At 35.5% G+C, this 21,239-nt stretch overlaps 1 protein-coding gene across 1 annotated transcript; it reads left to right on the forward strand.

Annotated features, from left to right (window-relative positions):
- The first annotated feature begins 1,703 nt into the window (after nucleotides 1-1,703).
- On the forward strand, nucleotides 1,704-21,216 carry LOC103021807 (ATP-binding cassette sub-family D member 3). Its single transcript, XM_049476750.1, has 23 exons — nucleotides 1,704-1,843; nucleotides 2,314-2,353; nucleotides 3,388-3,486; nucleotides 3,749-3,837; nucleotides 4,725-4,794; nucleotides 4,935-5,032; nucleotides 5,736-5,859; nucleotides 6,429-6,485; nucleotides 6,771-6,913; nucleotides 7,776-7,845; nucleotides 8,082-8,151; nucleotides 9,842-9,939; nucleotides 10,642-10,733; nucleotides 12,264-12,355; nucleotides 13,397-13,463; nucleotides 14,799-14,862; nucleotides 14,944-15,021; nucleotides 15,425-15,490; nucleotides 15,642-15,731; nucleotides 15,887-16,006; nucleotides 16,522-16,626; nucleotides 17,382-17,438; nucleotides 17,528-21,216. Exons 1-23 carry the CDS (start codon nucleotides 1,731-1,733, stop codon nucleotides 17,603-17,605), a joined length of 1,980 nt encoding a protein of 659 aa, XP_049332707.1. The 5' UTR covers nucleotides 1,704-1,730; the 3' UTR covers nucleotides 17,606-21,216.
- The last annotated feature ends 23 nt before the right edge of the window (nucleotides 21,217-21,239 follow it).

Here is a 21,239-nt window from a genome sequence, read left to right on the forward strand (position 1 = left end):
TTGTTTCTGAATTATTTTAATACTTTTTAATGAAAACCAATTGTTTGTTTGTTTGCTAATGCTTTATCCATTTATTTTGTATTGTTTTGTTTATAAAGTTTCCTATTTTACCCTAACTTGCTTAAATACTTGAATTTTATGGTTCAGTCCCTTTAAGTTATAAATGCTCAACTGCATTGAAAATAAGGATTACACTCAATGTATTCCTGAGTAACAGGTTCATTTAAAATAATAAAGATTTATTGATTGACTGATATTTTTGTCAACAGTTTACTATAAACATGGTAATTGGTGTGTTAAATTCTCTTTTTTTGTACATATTCATAAATATTGATATTAAATAATTTAGATTTATTTAAAGCATAGTCAATTATGCAAAATATATTTACATAATATAATTATTTACAATATTATATTAAGCATTAAGATTATATTGTTCCATAGCATGTCCTTCATGTTTTTTTTTAGTTTGCTTAAGGTTATGAAGAAAAAAAGTCATAAATATAGAAATGGATAGTAATAATTGTAGTGATAATAATAGTAATAACTGTATAATAATTTAGTACTATCGCTTATATCTCAGCATATTATATTACAGCAGCTCTACAGCGCCCCCGTGCGGCTGATTCAGAACCAGCTCTGTAAAATTTAGCTTATTATAAAATATATATATACATTTAAATCAACATATTTACACACCCTTATTTACATACATAACCTCTATGTATGTTTCCTGACTCTGAATTATACTTTACATTTTTACTCCAACTTCTGTCTCTTTAAATAAATAAATCAATTAATTAATTAATTACCATGAACATCATATGATTAACAGTGTTAGTGATAATAATGATAATAATAATAATTACATATTAGTATCTACAAATAAATACATAATTGAAATTGTAAATGTAAATATATAAGACACTTTGCACAAAATGTCTGTAGTAAAATTTACGCTAAATTGGTCTAAAACAGTCAAAACACTTAATAAACAATATTTCACAACTTTTTACCTCATAACAATTTTACAAACACACTAAAACAACCTAAAATACACAAAAACTGTTAGCTACTGTAATTATACTATAATAACAGTATAACAGCACAGTAACAACTGTTTAAAAATAATATTAATACAACAGTAATTATGTGCATAATATTATCGTCAGTTTTAACTTAACTTAGATCTTTTAATTTATGTCTATATTTAACAAAATCTAAATAAAATAAAAGAATTAAAGTACATTGCAATGACAATTTAACGTTTCTATTTGTTTAAATCTCATTCATAAGCAAACTATGATTTTAAATCATTAAAACATCATATAAATTATCCTAAATAACCATTAATTATCTAAGAAAAATATTTAATTGAATTTTTTTTCTATCTATTTATTCATTTGTACTAATCAATGTTCGCTGATGACTTTTATTCTGTATTTTTAAATCCCCGTTAACTCGTTAGACCGGCCGGTTCTGTCACGCGCGCCTCACGCTGCGTCCTTTAGTTTTTCAAAATAAAAGTCCTAACTCACAATAACGAAAAAACGCTTCTTTTAAAAGCCCAGACGTGGTTTATAATAAACTACACATAATATTAAACAATAAAAATGCAGAATTATTAATAATAGTTTATAAATATGACATGTACAGGAGTTTACAGGTGAGTCCAGGTGAGTGGCGCCCTCTGGCGGCGGGAGGACTTCCTCTTCCTGCATTCTGCAGGTATGGCGGCGTTTAGCAAACACCTGAGCGCGAGGAACTGCTGTATAAGCGCTGCCGTGGCGCTCGGGATTTACCTGTTGAAGCAGAGGAGACAGTATTCTTTATCATACAACAGGTGAGATCAGGGGGGTCATCCTGAAGGACAAGATAAGATGGGACAGGGGTGATGTTATGTACAGGTATATGGGTTTTTTAAAGGTTTTAGATGTTTTAAATTGTTTAAATATTGATTGTATTAATTATTAAGACGACTTAATATGGTTTTAGGTCATAATTTGGGCATAAAATAGTATAAATGATCTGTATTTTTGGAATTATCCGTTCCACCTTAAATGGTGCAGCAGTTCCATTCTGGCGCCTAGGCGAAAAACATTCCAATAAAGCTTTTTAAATATGATTAATTGCTTATGTATTGATGTAAATCACTATGTTTAGGCTATATATACCAAAATTAACCAAATTTTCATTGTATTAATAAAAGCATAAAATATAATAAAAGTCATCAATCCTATCCACTCCATAATCTCACTCCCACACATTAAAAAAAACATTGTTCACCTGTTTATTTCCTTTTTCTCTCTATAGAAGTAAAAAGGCAGACGATGTGCACTCCAATAATGAAAAGGTAAGCACTTTTATTCACTTTTATACACTTAAATCACAGAATTTTAGATCTACATGCTTTCTATGAAATCCTGAAGTTCCAGAATTTCCAGAACCGTGGGTTCCAGATTCCTCATTAAAAAGAAACACCCATTTTTGAGGCATGAAGACGAGTTATATATATTTAAAATGTTACGTTGCTGTAATGAAGTTCCTCTCAGTGTCACTAAAGTGTCGTAAGGCGGTTATTACACAACTGGAATATGTTTTCTCTGCCACTGCTTGTTTGTAATGGAGTTTTAATGTAACTACAATTAGAAAAAAATAGAAATATATAATAGAAAAAATAATAATAAGTGTTATTTATTTTATAAGGAAATTATGAGATTATAAATAATAATAATTAGTTCTATTTAATTATTACTGTAATTGAGTCATTTGTTTTATTATACAATGATATATGTATTGATTTACATTTTTATGTTACTTCTGGTTTTAATTGACTTATTTCAATATATCATAGTCACAACCTTTTGTAATTTTATCTGATAATATTATTATTTTATTTGCTCTTTTTACTGTTTTATCATTTTTATTATTTTTGTTGGTTTATTTTCTAGTATGTCTTATCTTATTAGTTCATTTTACTTTACGTTTACTGTGTTTTTCCTTTACATTTTTCTTTCTATTGATATATACATATAAAATTTAGATAAGGATAAAGTCAGTCATGTTATAACATCAGTAATTACATGAAAATATCACGTGATAATGGTGGGGTGAGAAATATTTAAATTGTAAATAATATAAAATATCATATTGGTAGTTCACAATCATTATGAAAATATATATATATACATATATATTTTTTATTACTGTTGTTGATTTGTCACTGTATGTAATAATAATGTGACTACTTTTGCTAAGAGCAATTTTATAATTATAGTAACTAACTGATATGTTAACTAAATAAATCACAAAATATTAAAATACTGATAAATCAATATAAAATTGGTATGAAATATATAAAAAAAATATTTTTTGTTTGTTTGTCAGCTGGAGGTACAAAAGGAAAAGGCGGCAGTGGATAAACTGTTCATTAGTCGGATGCACCAAATCCTGAAGGTTCTGGTTCCACAGATGTTCTGTAAAGAGGTAAGAATAGCACTGCTGAGGTAAATGTTTAATTAAAATAGCGCTGCTGAGGTAAATGTGTGATTAGAATAGCACTGCTGAGGTAAATGTGTGATTAGAATAGCACTGCTGAGGTAAATTTATGATTAGAATTTCACTGCTGAGGTAAATGTATGATTAGAACAGCATTACTGAAGTAAATGTATGGTTAGAATAGCACTTCTAAGGTAAATGTATGATTAAATGTATGAAATATATGACCTCTACCTTTGTGTGTGTGTAGTCGGGGTATCTGCTGCTGATTGCGTTGATGTTGGTGTCCAGGACCTACTGTGACGTCTGGATGATCCACAATGGAACCATGATCGAGAGGTTAGCCCCGCCCCCAATCTCTCACTCTCTCACTATACCACTCTCTCACTGTCTCTCTCTCTCTCTCTCTCTCCATCTCTCTCTCACGGTCTCACTCTCTCACGCTCACTGTCTCACTCTCTCGCTCTCTCTCTCACTCTCTTTTACTCTCTTACTCTCTCACTCACTCGTTGTGTCACTCTTTCACTCTCACTATCTTACTCTCTCACTCTCAAGCTCACTCTCTCACTCGCTCACTCTCACTGTCTCACTCTCACTGTCTCACTCTCTCACTGTCTCACTCTCACTGTCTCACTCTCACGCTTACTCGCTCACTCTCACTGTCTCACTCTCACGCTCACTCTCTCACTCTCACTGTCTCACTCTCACTGTCTCACTGTCACGCTCACTCGCTCACTCTCACTGTCTCACTCTCACTGTCTCACTCTCACTGTCTCACTCTCTCACTGTCTCACTCTCACTGTCTCACTCTCACTGTCTCACTCTCACTCTCTCACTCGCTCACTCTTACTCGCTCACTCTCACTGTCTCACTCTCACTGTCTCACTCTCACTCTCTCACTCGCTCACTCTTACTGTCTCACTCTCACGCTCACTCTCTCACTCGCTCACTCTCACTGTCTCACTCTCACTCTCTCACTCGCTCACTCTTACTGTCTCACTCTCACGCTCACTCTCTCACTCGCTCACTCTCACTCACTCATTGTGTCACTCTCTCACTCTCTCGCTGTGTCTCTCGCCCGCCTCACTCTCACCTGTTTTCACTACAAACACAGAAACACTGAGATCATCCCAAACACACCACTGCTAATCCCTGTGTGTGTGTGTGTGTGTGTGTGTGTGTGTGTGTGTGTGTGTGTGTGTGTGTGTGTGTGTGTGCGTTTGCAGTGCAATCATTGGACGATCAACGAAAGCTTTCGAGTTATATTTATTCAGGTTTATAGCTGCGATGCCGTTTGTAAGTCCTTCATTAATTCAGTATTAATTCTCTGCACTGTTATTAATCACTTATAATCAATCATCACTGGTGATTAATCACTTCTGTGTTTATTTTGAGAACTGTGATGATGTATTTTAATATTCTCTCTGTCGGTTCAGATCTCTTTAGTGAATAATGTTCTGAAGTTGGGTCTGAATCAGCTGAAGCTCTGTTTCAGAGTCCGACTCACCACACACCTGTACAACCACTACCTCAGGTACCTCACCTTTAACCACATATACCTTTATACTATAATAGTTCATCATGCAGTGCTATATTCTAGTTATACAGTTACCTTTGAAGTGCTATTCTAATCATACATTTACCTCAGTAGTGCTAATCATACATTTACCTCATTTTAGTTATTCTAACCGTACATTTACCTCAAAAGTGCTGATCAAATCATACATTTACCTTAGAAGTGCTTTTTTAATTGTGCATTTACCTCAGAAATGCTATTCTAATTGTATATTTACATCAGTAAGGTTATTGTAATCATACATTTACCTCAGAAGAGCTATTATAATCATACATTTACCTCAGCAAAGCTATTTTAATCATACATTTACCTCAAAAGAGCTTTTCTAATCATACATTTCCTCAGAATAGCTATTTTAATCATACATTTACCTCAAAAGAGCTTTTCTAATCATACATTTCCTCAGAATAGCTATTTTAATCATACATTTACCTCAGTACTGCTATTGTAATTGTACATTGCCTTAGTAAGGCTATTCTAATTATAAAAGTTACCTCAGTATAGCTGTCCTAATAATATATTTACATCATTAGAGCTATTCTAATCAGAAATGTTCCTCAGTAGAGTTATTCTGTTTAGAAATATACTTCAGTAGAGCTTTTCTAGTCAGACATTTGTCTAATTTTACCTCATTTGAGTGCACCTGATGTTTCTCCTGCAGGGGTTTCACCTACTATAAGATCAGTAATCTGGATAACCGGATCGGGAACCCGGATCAGCTGTTAACTCAGGATGTGGAGAAGTTCTGTAACAGTGTGGTGGAGCTCTACTCCAACATCAGCAAGGTAACCCGACCCGTAACTGACCCACTGTGTTTCTGTACTTAAGTAGTTTTATATAAGTGTATAAGTACTTCCATACTTAAGTATGTTTAAAGGTAAATACTTTGTAACTTTTGATGCAGTAATATTTTATTTTCACTAAAAGTACTTTATATATGTAACATGTTGGAGGCAGGATGCAAATGCAGGTCTAGTTTATTTTCCATATCTCAAATAATAAACAAAGAACAAACACTAAGACTACCAAAACAAAGACTATAAAAACAGGCAAAATAACCAAACAAAGAAATATAAACTAAAGAAAACAAACCAAAAACTAAACTTACACAAAACTGTAGGATCAAACTAAGAAAAATCAAACTAAAGACTTAAAGAGTCAAAATACAGACAGAGGATCAAACACAAAAAGCACAATAGTAAACAAAGGAACACAGAGGGTATTTATACAAAGGCACAGACAAGGAACACTTGGGTTAGTAACGAGGGGGCGGGGTTACAAATGAGAGGCAGGGCTAAAGAGCACATGGAACTAAAAAAGACACAGTTTAAAGTGTTTGTTTGTGTTTTTTTAGCCTCTGCTGGATATTCTGATCTACATCTGCAAACTGACCTCAGCTATCGGACCTCTGGTGAGATCAGAACTTTACTATTTATTACTTTTATTCATTTTACTTTTTTTAACTTTTTTTTTCTCTTTGTTCTTGTGTTACTGACCTGTCTGTGTGTGTGTGTTTGTGTGTGTGTGTATAATGTGTGTGTGTGTGTGTGTGTGTGTGTGTATAATGTGTGTGTGTGTGTGTGTGTGTGTGTGTGTATAATGTGTGTGTGTGTGTGTGTGTGTGTGTATAATGTGTGTGTGTGTGTGTGTGTGTGTGTGTGTGTGTATAATGTGTGTGTGTGTGTGTGTGTGTTAGGGACCGGTGAGTATGCTGGGTTATCTGCTGTTGTCTGGTTTGGTTCTGACCCGGTTGAGGCGACCAATAGGAAAGATGACGGTAACAGAACAGAAATACGAAGGAGAATACAGATACATCAACTCCCGCCTCATTACCAACAGGTACACACACACACACACACACACACACTGAACACACACAAATACCCTATATTTCACACTATAAACTGCTCTTAAAATCCTTTAATTTTCCCTAAAATCATCAGAGCTCCTTATAATCCGGTGCTCCTTATGTATGAATTCTATCAGTCAGGTATTAAGGAGCAGTAAAGACACTCCACTGAAGTACAGAGTTCTACAGGAGATTCAGTTTATTTCTCCAACACCAGCTGGAGCAGTAGCATTAGCATTAGCCGCTAACTGCGCTAACCGCTATATAGCTCTTTCTCCGTTCAGAGGGGAATATATCAGCCTGTACCCTGCTGATAACCCCAGCTAGCACTGCTAGAGCAACATTAGCATTAATGTTAGCGGGTAGCTGATAATGCTAATGCTCCAGCCTTAGTGCTGGAGAAATCTGGAAATCTAAGCTTACTGTAAATAAACAGAAATGCTCTACTCACCAAATAAACAGTTTTCAGGAGAGAAATCTGTGTAGATTTACATCCAGCGCTTGTTTAACTTTAAAAGAATTACAGTTCTGTTTACTAAACTTAACTTAGCTTTACAGATCTTGATGAATTAAGAAGGGAAACATGGCGACACCCCTGTTCCTTACTACTGTCACATAAAATGCACCTTATAATCCAGTGCACCTCATAGTATAAAAAATACGGTAGTGTACATCACCCTGCGTTCACACCGGAAGGCGACAGGTGACCTATTTGTTTTGTTTGGCGACTCTTAACTTTATGCAAATGAATTATGATGCAGTGAAGCGACATTCTACACTGATTGGCTGAACAAATTCATTGAACCAATCACAGTATTATGTGTGTGTGTGTGTGTGTGTGTGTGTTTACAGTGAGGAGATAGCGTTCTATAATGGCAGCAGGAGAGAGAAGAAGACCATCCACGACACTTTCAACAAACTGGTAATCACTATTATAATTATCACTATTATAATTATCACTATTATAATTATCACTATTATTGTTATCATTATTATAATTATCACTATTATTGTTATCATTATTATTGTTGTAAAATGAATGCACTGTGTGATGATGCTAAAATTGTAGGATTAATAAAGGGTTAAATTTATATATTATATAGTCTTATTTTTATTATATATCTGTAACAATGGTGGGCGTGGCTTGTCCCCCTACAGGTGGAGCACCTGAACCGCTTCATCTGTTTCCGCTTCTCTATGGGAATCATCGACAGCATCGTCGCTAAATGTGAGAAAATAATCATTTATACCAAAACCTCGTATCTCCTCAAATAACAGTTTATATAAAGAGTTGATGAATCAGTACTGTGGAGTGTTGATGGTGTATGATGATGGTGTCTGATGATGATGATGATGGTGTGTGATGATGATGGTGTTTAATTATGATTATGTATGTTGATGGATGGTGTTTGATGATGGTGTATGATGATGATGATGGTGTATAATGAGGATGGTGTATGATGATGATGGTGTTTGATGATGGTGTATGACGATGGTGTATGATGATGGTGTTTAATGGTGGTGTATGATGATGGTGTTTGATGATGTTGTATGATGATGGTGTTTGATGATGGTGTATGATGATGGTGTATGATGATGGTGTTTGATGATGGTGTATGATGATGTTGTATGATGATGGGGTTTGATGATGGTGTATGATGATGTTGTATGATGATGTTGTATGATGATGGTGTATGATGATGTTGTATGATGATGGTGTTTGATGATGGTGTATGATGATGGTGTATGATTATGGTGTTTGATGATGGTGTATGATGATGGTGTATGATTATGGTGTAGGATTATGGTGTTTGATGATGGTGTATGATGATGATGGTGTTTGAAGATGGTGTATGATGATGATGGTGTTTAATGATGGTGTATGACGATGGTGTTTGATGATGGTGTATGATGATGGTGTTTGATGATGGTGTTTGATGATGGTGTATGATGATGGTGTTTGATGATGGTGTTTGATGATGGTGTTTGATGATGGTGTATGATGATGGTGTATGATGATGGTGTTTGATGATGGTGTATGATGATGGTGTATGATGATGGTGTTTGATGATGGTGTATGATGATGTTGTATGATGATGGTGTATGATTATGGTGTTTGATGATGGTGTATGATGATGTTGTATGATGATGGTGTATGATTATGGTGTTTGATGATGGTGGTGTTTGAAGATGGTGTATGATGATGATGGTGTTTAATGATGGTGTATGACGATGGTGTTTGATGATGGTGTATGATGATGGTGTTTGATGATGGTGTATGATGATGGTGTATGATGATGGTGTATGATGATGGTGTATGATTATGGTGTTTGATGATGGTGTATGACGATGGTGTATGATGATGGTGTATGATGATGGTGTTTAATGGTGGTGTATGACGATGGTGTTTGATGATGGTGTATGATGATGGTGTTTGATGATGGTGTTTGATGATGGTGTATGATGATGGTGTTTGATGATGGTGTTTGATGATGGTGTTTGATGATGGTGTATGATGATGGTGTATGATGATGGTGTTTGATGATGGTGTATGATGATGTTGTATGATGATGGTGTTTGATGATGGTGTATGATGATGTTGTATGATGATGGTGTATGATTATGGTGTTTGATGATGGTGTATGATGATGTTGTATGATGATGGTGTATGATTATGGTGTTTGATGATGGTGTATGATGATGATGGTGTTTGAAGATGGTGTATGATGATGATGGTGTTTAATGATGGTGTATGACGATGGTGTTTGATGATGGTGTATGATGATGGTGTATGATGATGGTGTATGATGATGGTGTATGATGATGGTGTATGATGATGGTGTATGATGATGGTGTTTGATGATGGTGTATGATGATGTAATATCGTTCTGATCAGTGTTCTCTCTGTGGTTCCTCAGACGTTGCGTTGGTGGTTGGGTACCTGGTGGTCAGCAGACCCTTCTTAGACCCCAACAGCACCCGGCACCTGAACAGCACCCACTCCCAGAGACTGGAGGTGAGTAATCAGACCCTAATCAGACTGAGATCAGACCCTATACTCTCTATAAGCCACTCTCAGAGTCTGGAGTAAGTTATTTTTAGCATCACAGACCAGCAGTCAACACAAAGAGGACACACCCACACAGAGGGGTGTGGCTTTATTCCCTGCTTAAATATTAATTTTAATAAAGTCTAAATCAGTACGCTTAAATATTGTTATTATTATGAAGTAATTATTATCTGTGTATTTCTGGGCTCTTTGTGATATCTGTGATATATTGTGATATATTGTGATATGTTGTGATGTGGTATTGTGATATATTGTGATATATTGTGATATATTGTGATGTGGTATTGTGATATATTGTGATGTGGTATTGTGATATATTGTGATATATTGTGATATATTGTGGTGTGGTATTGTGATATATTGTGATATATTGTGATGTGGTATTGTGATATATTGTGATATATTGTGATGTGGTATTGTGATATATTGTGATATATTGTGATGTGGTATTGTGATATATTGTGATATATTGTGATGTGGTATTGTGATATATTGTGATATATTGTGATATATTGTGATGTGGTATTGTGATATATTGTGATATATTGTGATATATTGTGATATATTGTGATGTGGTATTGTGATATATTGTGATATATTGTGATGTGGTATTGTGATATATTGCGATATATTGTGATATGTGTGCAGGATTATTATCAGAGTGGGCGGATGTTGCTGAGTTTGGCTCAGGCTCTCGGCAGAATCGTTCTGGCCGGCAGAGAGATGACCAGACTCTCCGGGTCAGTAAATATATATATTTATTTTTTCCTACATAGTAAATGAATAGTAAAGTGATCAGTGATCAGATTATGAAGGAACACATAATGAATCATGTAGTAACTTAAAAACAGTGTTAAACAAACCTAAAATACTCTGTGAAGTATTTAGATACTCTTATCTGGGGAGCTGTTTGTTAACTTGTAGTTTCTGAGGGTGATCCTGATGAGTGCCAGTTTCACCATTATAATGTTTTTGATGGTTTTTGAAATGACTGCACTTAAGAATACTTTCAAAGTTCTTAAAATTCTTTATTTCAGATTGACTGATTTTCATTTCTTCTTAAAGTATTTGTTTCTTTATTTAGTTGAGTAGTTGTTTCTTCTCATAACCTGGATTCGAACATTACTCAAATATTCACTATTCACTGTATACCTGTAACTCTACCTCTTCACTACTTTACTTTAACTGATGCTCTCAAACACTTTATTAAGAGACAAGAAATTCAAGTAATTAACTCTTGATGAGTTCAGCACAGCTGTTAACTGAAAGCCTGAATTCCAGGAGACTCTACCTCATAAAACTGACTGAGAAAATCCAGCAGAGATGTTCAAAACTCATCATCTAAGAATATAGAATATAAATATATTCTGGTTTGTTTAACAGTTTTATTTACTAGTTAATTCCATGTGTTTTTTTAATAGTCTGGATGAGTTTAGTATTAATCTACAGTACAGAACATTTTAAAATAATGATAAAACTCTGAATGTGAGCTGTAAAAATGTCTGTATTATTCTAAGATCATTTCTTCATATTCTGTTCTTCTCAGTCGTCCCGTGAGATCTGGCCTCAACAGTCTCATAAATTCCTACATCATAACTCACGACTCTCCAGAGTGTTTAATAATAGCAGTGGAATTCAGAATAAAGATTAAATCTCAGCGTCTGGAACAGAAAGTTACACAAACATCCCTCTAACTGAACTCTAATACCACCTTAAATCGCCTTAAACTGCCATAAACCACCTTAAACCGCCTTAAACCGCCTTAGACCGCCTTAAACTGCCCTAAACCACCTTAAACTGCCTTAAACCACTTTAAAACACCGGATATCTAACAGCAATCCCATTTCATCTATTTAGTCTACAGCAGTTTAGCCCCACCCACTATTTTAGTCTACAGCAGTTTAGCCCCACCCACTATTTTAGTCTACAGCAGTTTAGCCCCACCCACTATTTTAGTCTACAGCAGCTTAGCCCCACCCACTATTTTAGTCTACAGCAGTTTAGCCCCACCCACTATTTTAGTCTACAGCAGTTTAGCCCCACCCACTATTGGAGTCTACAGCAGTTTAGCCCCACCCACTATTTTAGTCTACAGCAGTTTAGCCCCACCCACTATTGGAGTCTACAGCAGTTTAGCTCCACCCATCTGTACAGTAGTTTAAGGAGAGTATCGAGACAGACTGCTTTTTGGATGCACAATACAGAGCAGCAGCGAATCAGAGCCGAGCTCATTAGCATGTATGAGTGTTAGAGTGTGTTTGGTTCTGCAGGTTCACGAGTCGGATCACGGAGATTCAGGAGGTTCTGAAGGAGCTGAACTCGGGCCGGTACCAGCGCACCATGATCTCTCAGATCAGCACAGGTTCACCCTCATCTATCAGCATCCAGCATGAATTACTCAGCAGAACTTTCATTTACAGTGAAGTGGGTAATAATATGGTAATAATATGGTAATAATATGGTGATAATATGGTAATAATATGGTAATAATATGGTGATAAGTTGTATTTATATATTGTATTTAAATATAAATTTTCTATTTGTTACTGATTAATAAATATTTGTATTTATGCATTAATTAATTGACCATTTTATATTTATTATTAAATAATAAATCATTATTAATAAAGGTAACAGATGAGTAACACGTAAATAATGTGATAATATAATGGTAATTAGTTGTATTTATTACTTATTTTCTAATTTTCTAGTTGTTTGTTAGGATGTTGCTAGGTGGTTGCTGAGATGTTGCTATGGTATCTGTGGCATTGCTGTGTTGGGCTAGGTGGTTGCAAAAGCAAGGTGTTGCTATGGTATCCTAGTTATATAATAAACTATGTAACTTATATAACTTAACTAGTTATAAAATAATTTATATATAAAACATCTTTGCAATTACATTTTACTATAATATTACCATTTTATTACCCACTTATTTACTGTAAAGTGCTTTAGAGTTTTCTTCTTTTCTGATAAATATGATCTAATATAATTAGATTTTTACAACCAGTTAAACAAACGAGACACAATAATTATATTTATTTATTTATTTATTTATTGAGGAAAATTATTCAATGTTACATATTAGTGAGAGTAAAAGTTTTTTCAGAGGAGAACTGGATATTTTTCTCAATAAATAAATGAGCAGATATAATATTTTTGTCTCATTAGTTGAACTGGGTTCTTTTTGTCTACTTTCACCACTGTAATATCCAGCATGAATTATTTAGCCTCCGCAATAAAAACAACATTTTGTATCCATTATGAATTATTCAGTATCTGGTGTGAGAAAAAAACTTTCACTTACACAAAAGATTTATTATATCCTGTTAAAACTTTTATATGTGTTATTTTATGTTTATTAATTAATGTATTAATTATTAATGATTTTATTATTGATCAGAGAGTGATGGGGTGGAGAAGCTGATCCCCGGCAGTGGAGAGATCGTTCACGCAGATAATATCATCAGGTAATTCATCCCGGATACACACCTCAATATAACTCACACTCTGTATATATATTTCATATATTATTTATTCATATTTTTAATGAAGCTGATTTTAAGGATGTCATTCACAGTAAATATTAGTGAATTAATGTAAATCTGCTTCAGCATTAAAGCTCAGCTCACCGTGATCTCTGTCTTAACTTTTAGTTTCTGATCACCATCAGAAAAACTGTGATTAATGTAAATGATATATATATATATTTTTTTAATTGTTTTATTCATTTTTGTTTATTAGTTTATTCAGTTATTTTTTTATTTTTATGTTTTATTGTCAGTACTGTATATTTACAGAACATTGATAATTGAAATTACATTACCCTCCTTCCCAAAGTTACAAGTTTAAAATATAAAAAAGTATAAAATATAAAAAATCTGCAATGAGAGAGACTCATTTTTTTCTCATGAAAATTAAGTTTGATTGAGAGAATAAACTGATATTATAAATAATACTTTAATTATTATCTTTTTCTTAATTTTATATTTTACAAATTCTTCACTTTTAATTAGTACATTTTTAATGGTCTTTTTAGAATTTTCTATTTTTATCAAATGTCAGATTTTTATTTATATTTAATTTCTCATTTTTTATTAAATGATTTCAATCACTTATACAGTAAAAGCTTGGTTGCATCGTAAAATGAGAGTCTCCCCCAATGTAAAGATTTATTGATTGATTGATTAAGTGATTGATTGATTGATTAAGTGATTGATTGATTGATTAAGTGATTGATTGATTGATTGATTGATTAAGTGATTGATTGATTAAGTGATTGATTAAGTGATTGATTGATTGAGTGATTGATTGATTGATTAAGTGATTGATTGATTGATTAAGTGATTGATTGATTGATTAAGTGATTGATTGATTGATTGATTGATTAAGTGATTGATTGATTAAGTGATTGATTGATTGATTGATTGATTAAGTGATTGATTGATTAAGTGATTGATTAAGTGATTGATTGATTGAGTGATTGATTGATTGATTAAGTGATTGATTGATTGATTAAGTGATTGATTGATTGATTAAGTGATTGATTGATTGATTAAGTGATTGATTGATTGATTGATTGATTAAGTGATTGATTGATTGATTGATTGATTGATTGATTGATTGATTGATTAAGTGATTGATTGATCAATTAAGTGATTGATTGATTTATTGATTGATTAAGTGATTGATTGATTGATTGATTGATTAAGTGATTGATTGATTGATTAAGTGATTGATTGATTGATTAAGTGATTGATTGATATTATAAATCATGATTAATCTGTATGTTTATGGATCTGCAGGTTTGAGCACATTCCTCTAGCGACCCCTAATGGAGATGTTCTGATTGGAGATCTGTGCTTCGAGGTCAGAGTTTATAAAGTGTGTTAATATGAGTGTTATAGGTGTTTATTACAGGTGTGTATTAACGGGCGGGTGGTTCTGCAGGTGTCGTCGGGGACTAATGTTCTGGTCTGTGGTCCGAACGGCTGCGGGAAGAGCTCTCTGTTCAGGGTTCTGGGAGAGGTGAGTTCTGTACAGAACATCACGCTGTAGATTAAACTATATAACTAGATCATTAGTGCTGGGGAGTATACGGTTCATTCGGTACCACCAGAGGCGGTGTGGAGCGCAGTGCAGAACAGCACCGTCAGAGAAGCACATGCAGCCGTGTGGAGCCAAACGTTGGTCTAGCTCAGAAATCAGAACAGAACTTTATCTGAGGAGCTCCTGCTGCTGTTTCTACTGTATGAGTGTTTTTATCCCAGTAAAATAGAGCAGTAACTACAGCCATTTAAAATATAGTAATACTGGAGCTTGAAGGGTGATTTAAATGTATTTGTTAATTGGAGAAAGAATATAATGCCCTTAATGACTTCAGGAATAACATATAGTTAATTAATATTAAGTGTGTGTTGGTGTGTTACAGCTGTGGCCGCTGTTTGGAGGCCGTCTGACTAAACCTGACCGAGGGAAGCTGTTCTACGTCCCACAGGTAACATCTAATGCTAATGCTAACGCTAATCAATCAGGTAAAGATTAATTTAAGCTAGTTATACAGGTAATGGCTCGTTAACGCTAATTATACAGATGGTGCTGATTACTCAGGTGATTAAAACTGTGTGTGATGGTGTGTGTGTGTGTAGAGGCCGTATATGACTCTGGGGACTCTGAGGGATCAGGTGATTTATCCTGATACACCTGAAGATCAGAGGAGGAGAGGAACATCTGATCAGGTACAGAATCAGATCCTCACCTGTACTTTCAGGATCTATTATTAATAATATTTAATATCCGATATGGATTATGTGTTAGGAGCTGGGTAAAGGGGGCGGAGACTCTGGAGGTCAGGTGTTGGTAGTAAGGTGTGTGATGGTGTGTGTGTGTACAGGTGTTGAAGGAGTACCTGGATAAGGTGCAGTTGGGTCATATCCTGCAGAGGGAGGGGGGGTGGGACAGCGTTCAGGACTGGATGGATCTCCTGAGCGGAGGAGAGAAGCAGAGGATGGCGGTAAGTTCATCACCTTTAATTACAAGTAATTACCTGTAATTACCTGTACTTCTCTTTAATTACCTGTAATTACCTGTAATTACCCATAATTACCTGTAATTACTGTACTTACCTTTAATCACCCGTAATTACCTTTAATTACTTGTAATTACCTGTCTTTACCTTTAATTACCTGTAATTACCTTTAATTACCTGTAATTACCTTTAATTACTGTACTTACCTTTAATCACCCGTAATTACCTTTAATTACCTGTATTTACCTTTAATTACCTGTAATTACCTTATATATCACAGCAGGTTTAAATGTTTTATTATTATTTTAATGTTTTTAACATTTAAAAGCAAAATATACTCAGAGCATTAGATCATCACTGAGTGAGAGATACTGACCCGGTTCCAAATCCGCTTCTGGTTCCGGTTCTGATTCCGGTTCCGGTTCTGATTCTGGTTCTGGTTCCAATTCTGATTCTGATTCCGATTCTGATTTTGGTTCTGGTTCTGATTCTGGTATCAGATGGCTCGTTTGTTCTACCATAAGCCTCAGTTCGCCATCCTGGACGAGTGCACCAGCGCCGTCAGCGTCGACGTAGAGGACTACATCTACACCCACTGCAGGAAGGTACACTCACCTGTATACACACCTACACACACCTGTATACACCTGTATACACACCTGCAGGTAGTGATCTATTGGCAACCCATGCACCATGCAGTTTGATTTAGGGCATGTCAATGTGTCTTTGCTATCATAACGACTGGAAAAGTACACCTGGAAACAAAACACCAACTACTAATTCTCTTAATTAATCATGGGTGTGGTTAATTTTAGGCGTAACGTGAAATAAACCAATCAGAGTGTCTCTTGCTCATCATTCTCTTTAAGAGTAGATCAGGTGAGCTCTGTCTTTGGTGGATTGCTATTGTAACGTTGCAGCTACCTGGACGTGTTCAACAAACTCTTCTCAGCAGAGGAAACTGAGCTGCTGGTTGACGCTGTGAAGGAGCTCCAGCAGCTCATTTACGGGAACAGCAATGTTATTTTATTTACTATTCTGTTTATTGTTGATGTAAAAGTTGGGTTTGTGCTGCTGTGTGTTCATGTGTGTGTAATAAGTGGGGGTGTACGCTCGGCACGGCACGGCGCCTGTGTTACCGAGATAGCGATGAACGTCTGACTGTTGGCGTCTGTCTAGGTTGTATTCAGTCAGTGGAGCTCCTGTGTTTTCTGTTACCAAGATAAACAAGATAAAACTCCAGAAATGTACCTGAACACACCTCATTTCCAGAACACCACACTATACGTACACAATGTAACAAAACAAAATATATAATGTGTGTGTATAATGTGTGTGTGTGTGTGTGTGTGTGTTTCAGGTGGGGATCACTCTCTTCACCGTATCTCACAGGAGTTCTCTCTGGAAGCATCATGAGGTAATTATTAATACTTTATTAACATTTTTCATACTGAGAGCGTTTCAGGTGTTTCCGATAAAGTGGCCGAGTGACGCTGTGTGTTGCAGTATTACCTGCGGATGGACGGCAGAGGAAACTACGAGTTTAAGCCCATCACCACGGAAACGGTGAAGTTCGGCTCCTGAGGAACGGGGGCGGGGCTACAATGGCCGAGGGGGAGGAGCTATAACTGCAGCAGAGAGAGAGGAGAACCAACCAATCAGAACCTGGACTGAGACTCCGACCGAGTCAGAGTTCTGAGTCCTGCTGGACCTGAACCAGATCTCATTCACACCTGACTCAGATCTGACTCTTAACCTGCAATAGACCCGACTTAAATCTGACTCTGATCTGATTCTGATATAAACTGGACCTGAATTGGACCTTATTCAGACCTAAATGGAACCTGGCTCTAATCGGAATTAGATCTGACTCTGACCTGACTTGGATCCGACTCAGACCCAAATTAGACCTGAATTGAATCTGACTCAGATCTGACTCTGATAATAACTTGGATCTGACTTAAATCTGACTCTGACTTGATTCTGATATAAACTGGACCTGAATTGGATCTTATTCAGACCCAAATGGAACCTGGCTCTAATCTGAATTAGATCTGACTCTAATATGACTTGGATCTGACTCAGATATGACTGGAATCTGACTCTAACCTAATTCTGATCTGAATTGGACCTGAAAAGGACTCTATTCAGACCCAAATGGAACCTGGCTCTAATCTGAATTAGATCAGACTGACTAGGATCTGACTCAACTCTTATATGAGTTGGATCTGACTCTAATATGACTTGGATCTGAGTCTAATATAACTTGATCTGACTCTGATATGACTTAGACCTGATTCTGATGTAAATAGGACCTGAAAAGGACCCTATTCAGATCCAAATCCAGATCCAAACCTGGCTCTAATCTATATTAGATTTGACTCAGAAAACACCTCTGATCTGACTCAGATCTGAATGAGAACTGACTCAGATCTGACTCTAAGCTGAGTCAGTTGTGTTTAAGCACAGGTAATAAACAGCACCAGGCTGCAGATCTATATCAGAACCGGTTTAAAGCATTCAGATTATCACTGGGATTATTAAGGTTTATTAAATCTGGATTTTGGTGCTGTAGGAAGATGATGTATGTATATAAATATGTGTGTATATATATATATATATATATATATATATATATATATATATATATATGTTATTGGGTTTATTTCCTCCGTGCTGGAGGTTCTCCGTCTCTCAGCGAGAGGAACCGGTACTGTAGAATCAGAACCAGCGCACTGATGAAGAAACTGCTACTGAAGTTACTGATCTTTATGTTATTTAAGTGGTTTTATGTGGGGATGTTCCTGACCTGATGTGGAGGGATCATGATCTGAGCTGATCCAGTGTTATATATATATGTCTATATATTTTAATGTACAAAGTCTAGTTTATATTCTGCAGTGTGAAACGAACAGTAGAACCTAATCTAAAATCTAATCTAATCATAATCCCAATAATGGTTCTAAGGGCGTTTTCACACCTGTAGTTGATCTGGATCAGTTCGTGAGTTTGTTCATTAGGAGCTTCAGTTTCTCCCTCTGTTTGGTTTGTTTTCACACAGGTATAAACTTAAACTAAACGCACCAAAATGTGCACCAATAAACCACACGAGCACATCGTCTCCTCTGATTGGTCAGAAATATAGTGAGAAGATTCTGTGTTCCAGTGTGTATATCTGTATATATGTGCAGTGTGAAGCTGATTTAACACAGAACTCTGAAAATAAGCTGCTGTGCTTTAAAAACACAGTGTTTTAATGGCTGTGAGCAGTGAACGCAGCACATACTGCGCTTTCAGTGTGTAAACAGCAGTGGTAATTAGTGTTTTATCTGGCTAATATATACGATTAATCTGCACCATATCAGAATATTTGATATCTGGTTCGGATCGAGACCGGATCACGTTCCCACCACAAGTGAACTGGTTTAGAGTTCTATTGGGACGGAATCACCTTCTCTAGCATGATTACTGTTTTCAGACCTGCTCAATCAAACCGCACTAAGAGTACAAACCAACCAGATTCTGATGAAACCGGATTAAACAGTGCTGGTGTGAAAAGGCCCTTAAACACAGTGTTTTTAAAGGGACGTGCAGCACAGATGTGAGCAGTGAACACAGCACAGACTGTGCTCTCAGTGTGTAAACAGCGTGGAGCAGCAGAGACAGCGCTTGTTCATAGCGTTATCTGGATAATATATCAGATTAAACTGCACCATATCAGCAGTTTAGCTCTAATAAAAACAGGAGTATATTTGATCAAATAGTGCTGAAGTGAAAACGCCTTAAAGCATTGCAGTCTAAACTCTCCAAAACAGCTAAACTGGAGTTATGGTTTAGGATTATATATATATGGTTCTGGAATTAATTGGGATACTGTCATTTTAAGGAAACTTTTAAAAATACAACACTGCAAATAATTAAATCGGTCTAAAACGCTGCTTATATAAATCAGGGGTCGGCAATAAGTGAAAGCATGAAACATCTGAGCCGCGAGTTTGTTTGTTTGTTTGTTTGAACTGTAATGAACGATAATATAAAAAAAATAAAATGCTCCTTCTCTGGAGAGCTTTTGTTTATATTCCTCCCCCGTCTCTCTCTCTCTGTCGCTCAGCGTGACTTTAGTTTCTTTAGTTTTCCGCCCGTTCTCGGGTTCCCTATCTCCTTATAAGGCCGTTTTTTTTTACGGCCATGTCCCAATTCACTAGCCGGGGCAGTGGTAGTGTATTGGAGCGCGACCCAGACAACACGGCTTCAATCCCGTAGTGTTTATTTATTTATTTATTTATTCCTTTTTTCTTGGGTTTTCCTGCTTTGAGATCAATTGTTCTGCAATTGGGTTCAACAACCCTCTGGGCTGAAGAGCTACTCGTCTGTAGCTCCATCCCATTACACTTCATTTTACAAAACAGATTTTTTTTTTGTGGCCACATAATGGCTTGGAAACTATCTGACCCGCAGCCAAACTTAACTGCTGATCCCTGATATAAACCGTTACTAAAACACACAGTGATTTTACTGCAGTTTTAATATCGTAATATATCATCTTGATTTTTATCAACTGATACATAATTATTATTATTGTATCATAAGATGTGATATCAGGTGATTCACAGTGCTGCTTATTATATTAGTGTAAAAGTGGATTATTTGATCTAAACGCAGAAATCGGATCAGTATCAGATCGAGACGTACCTCACTTTAGTTCTGTTTAAATCTTTAAATGCTTGAATTTTATTGGTGTGTGTGTAAGTCGGGGGAGGGGCAGTGGGAGTACAGGTGTGTGTTTGTGTGTGTTGGGGTGTGTGTGTGTGTGTTGGGGTGTGTGTGTGTGTGTTCTGCTGTTACGTTTATGTTTTGCTGTGTGTTTGTGTGTCATGGTTCTGAACAGGAAGTGATGTCACGTTTGTGGGGGTTATTCATCAACATCTGTCAATCAATTTATTTGCTGAACTGGATTTTTATATCAAGTAATAATAATATAAATAATGTTTTAATGTATAAATAATATCATTCCTGTTTATCTCTGTGTATTTTTGTATGATGAAGGTAAATCTGATTATTTTCTGAATCATCAATAATTATTGATTAATACTGTAATTAACAGCGATCAGAATGTGTTTAATTATGATTATCTGTTTCTGCAAACTGAGATAAAGAACAGAAATAATACATTATTTGTATTATTGTTTAATGCATTTATTCTCCTGTCTTATTTTAT

Source organism: Astyanax mexicanus, chromosome 4, assembly GCF_023375975.1.
Source record: "Astyanax mexicanus isolate ESR-SI-001 chromosome 4, AstMex3_surface, whole genome shotgun sequence".
In the NCBI taxonomy this organism is placed as follows: domain Eukaryota; kingdom Metazoa; phylum Chordata; class Actinopteri; order Characiformes; family Acestrorhamphidae; genus Astyanax; species Astyanax mexicanus.

Bases quoted from the DNA above. Each gene is read 5' to 3' on its own strand.
- LOC103021807 (XM_049476750.1), top strand. From the start codon at position 1,731: ATGGCGGCGTTTAGCAAACACCTGAGCGCGAGGAACTGCTGTATAAGC. The intron at 1,844-2,313 runs GTGAGATCAGGG...TTCTCTCTATAG, and splicing joins TATTCTTTATCATACAACAG to AAGTAAAAAGGCAGACGATG. The intron at 15,732-15,886 runs GTACAGAATCAG...GTGTGTGTACAG, and splicing joins GGAGAGGAACATCTGATCAG to GTGTTGAAGGAGTACCTGGA.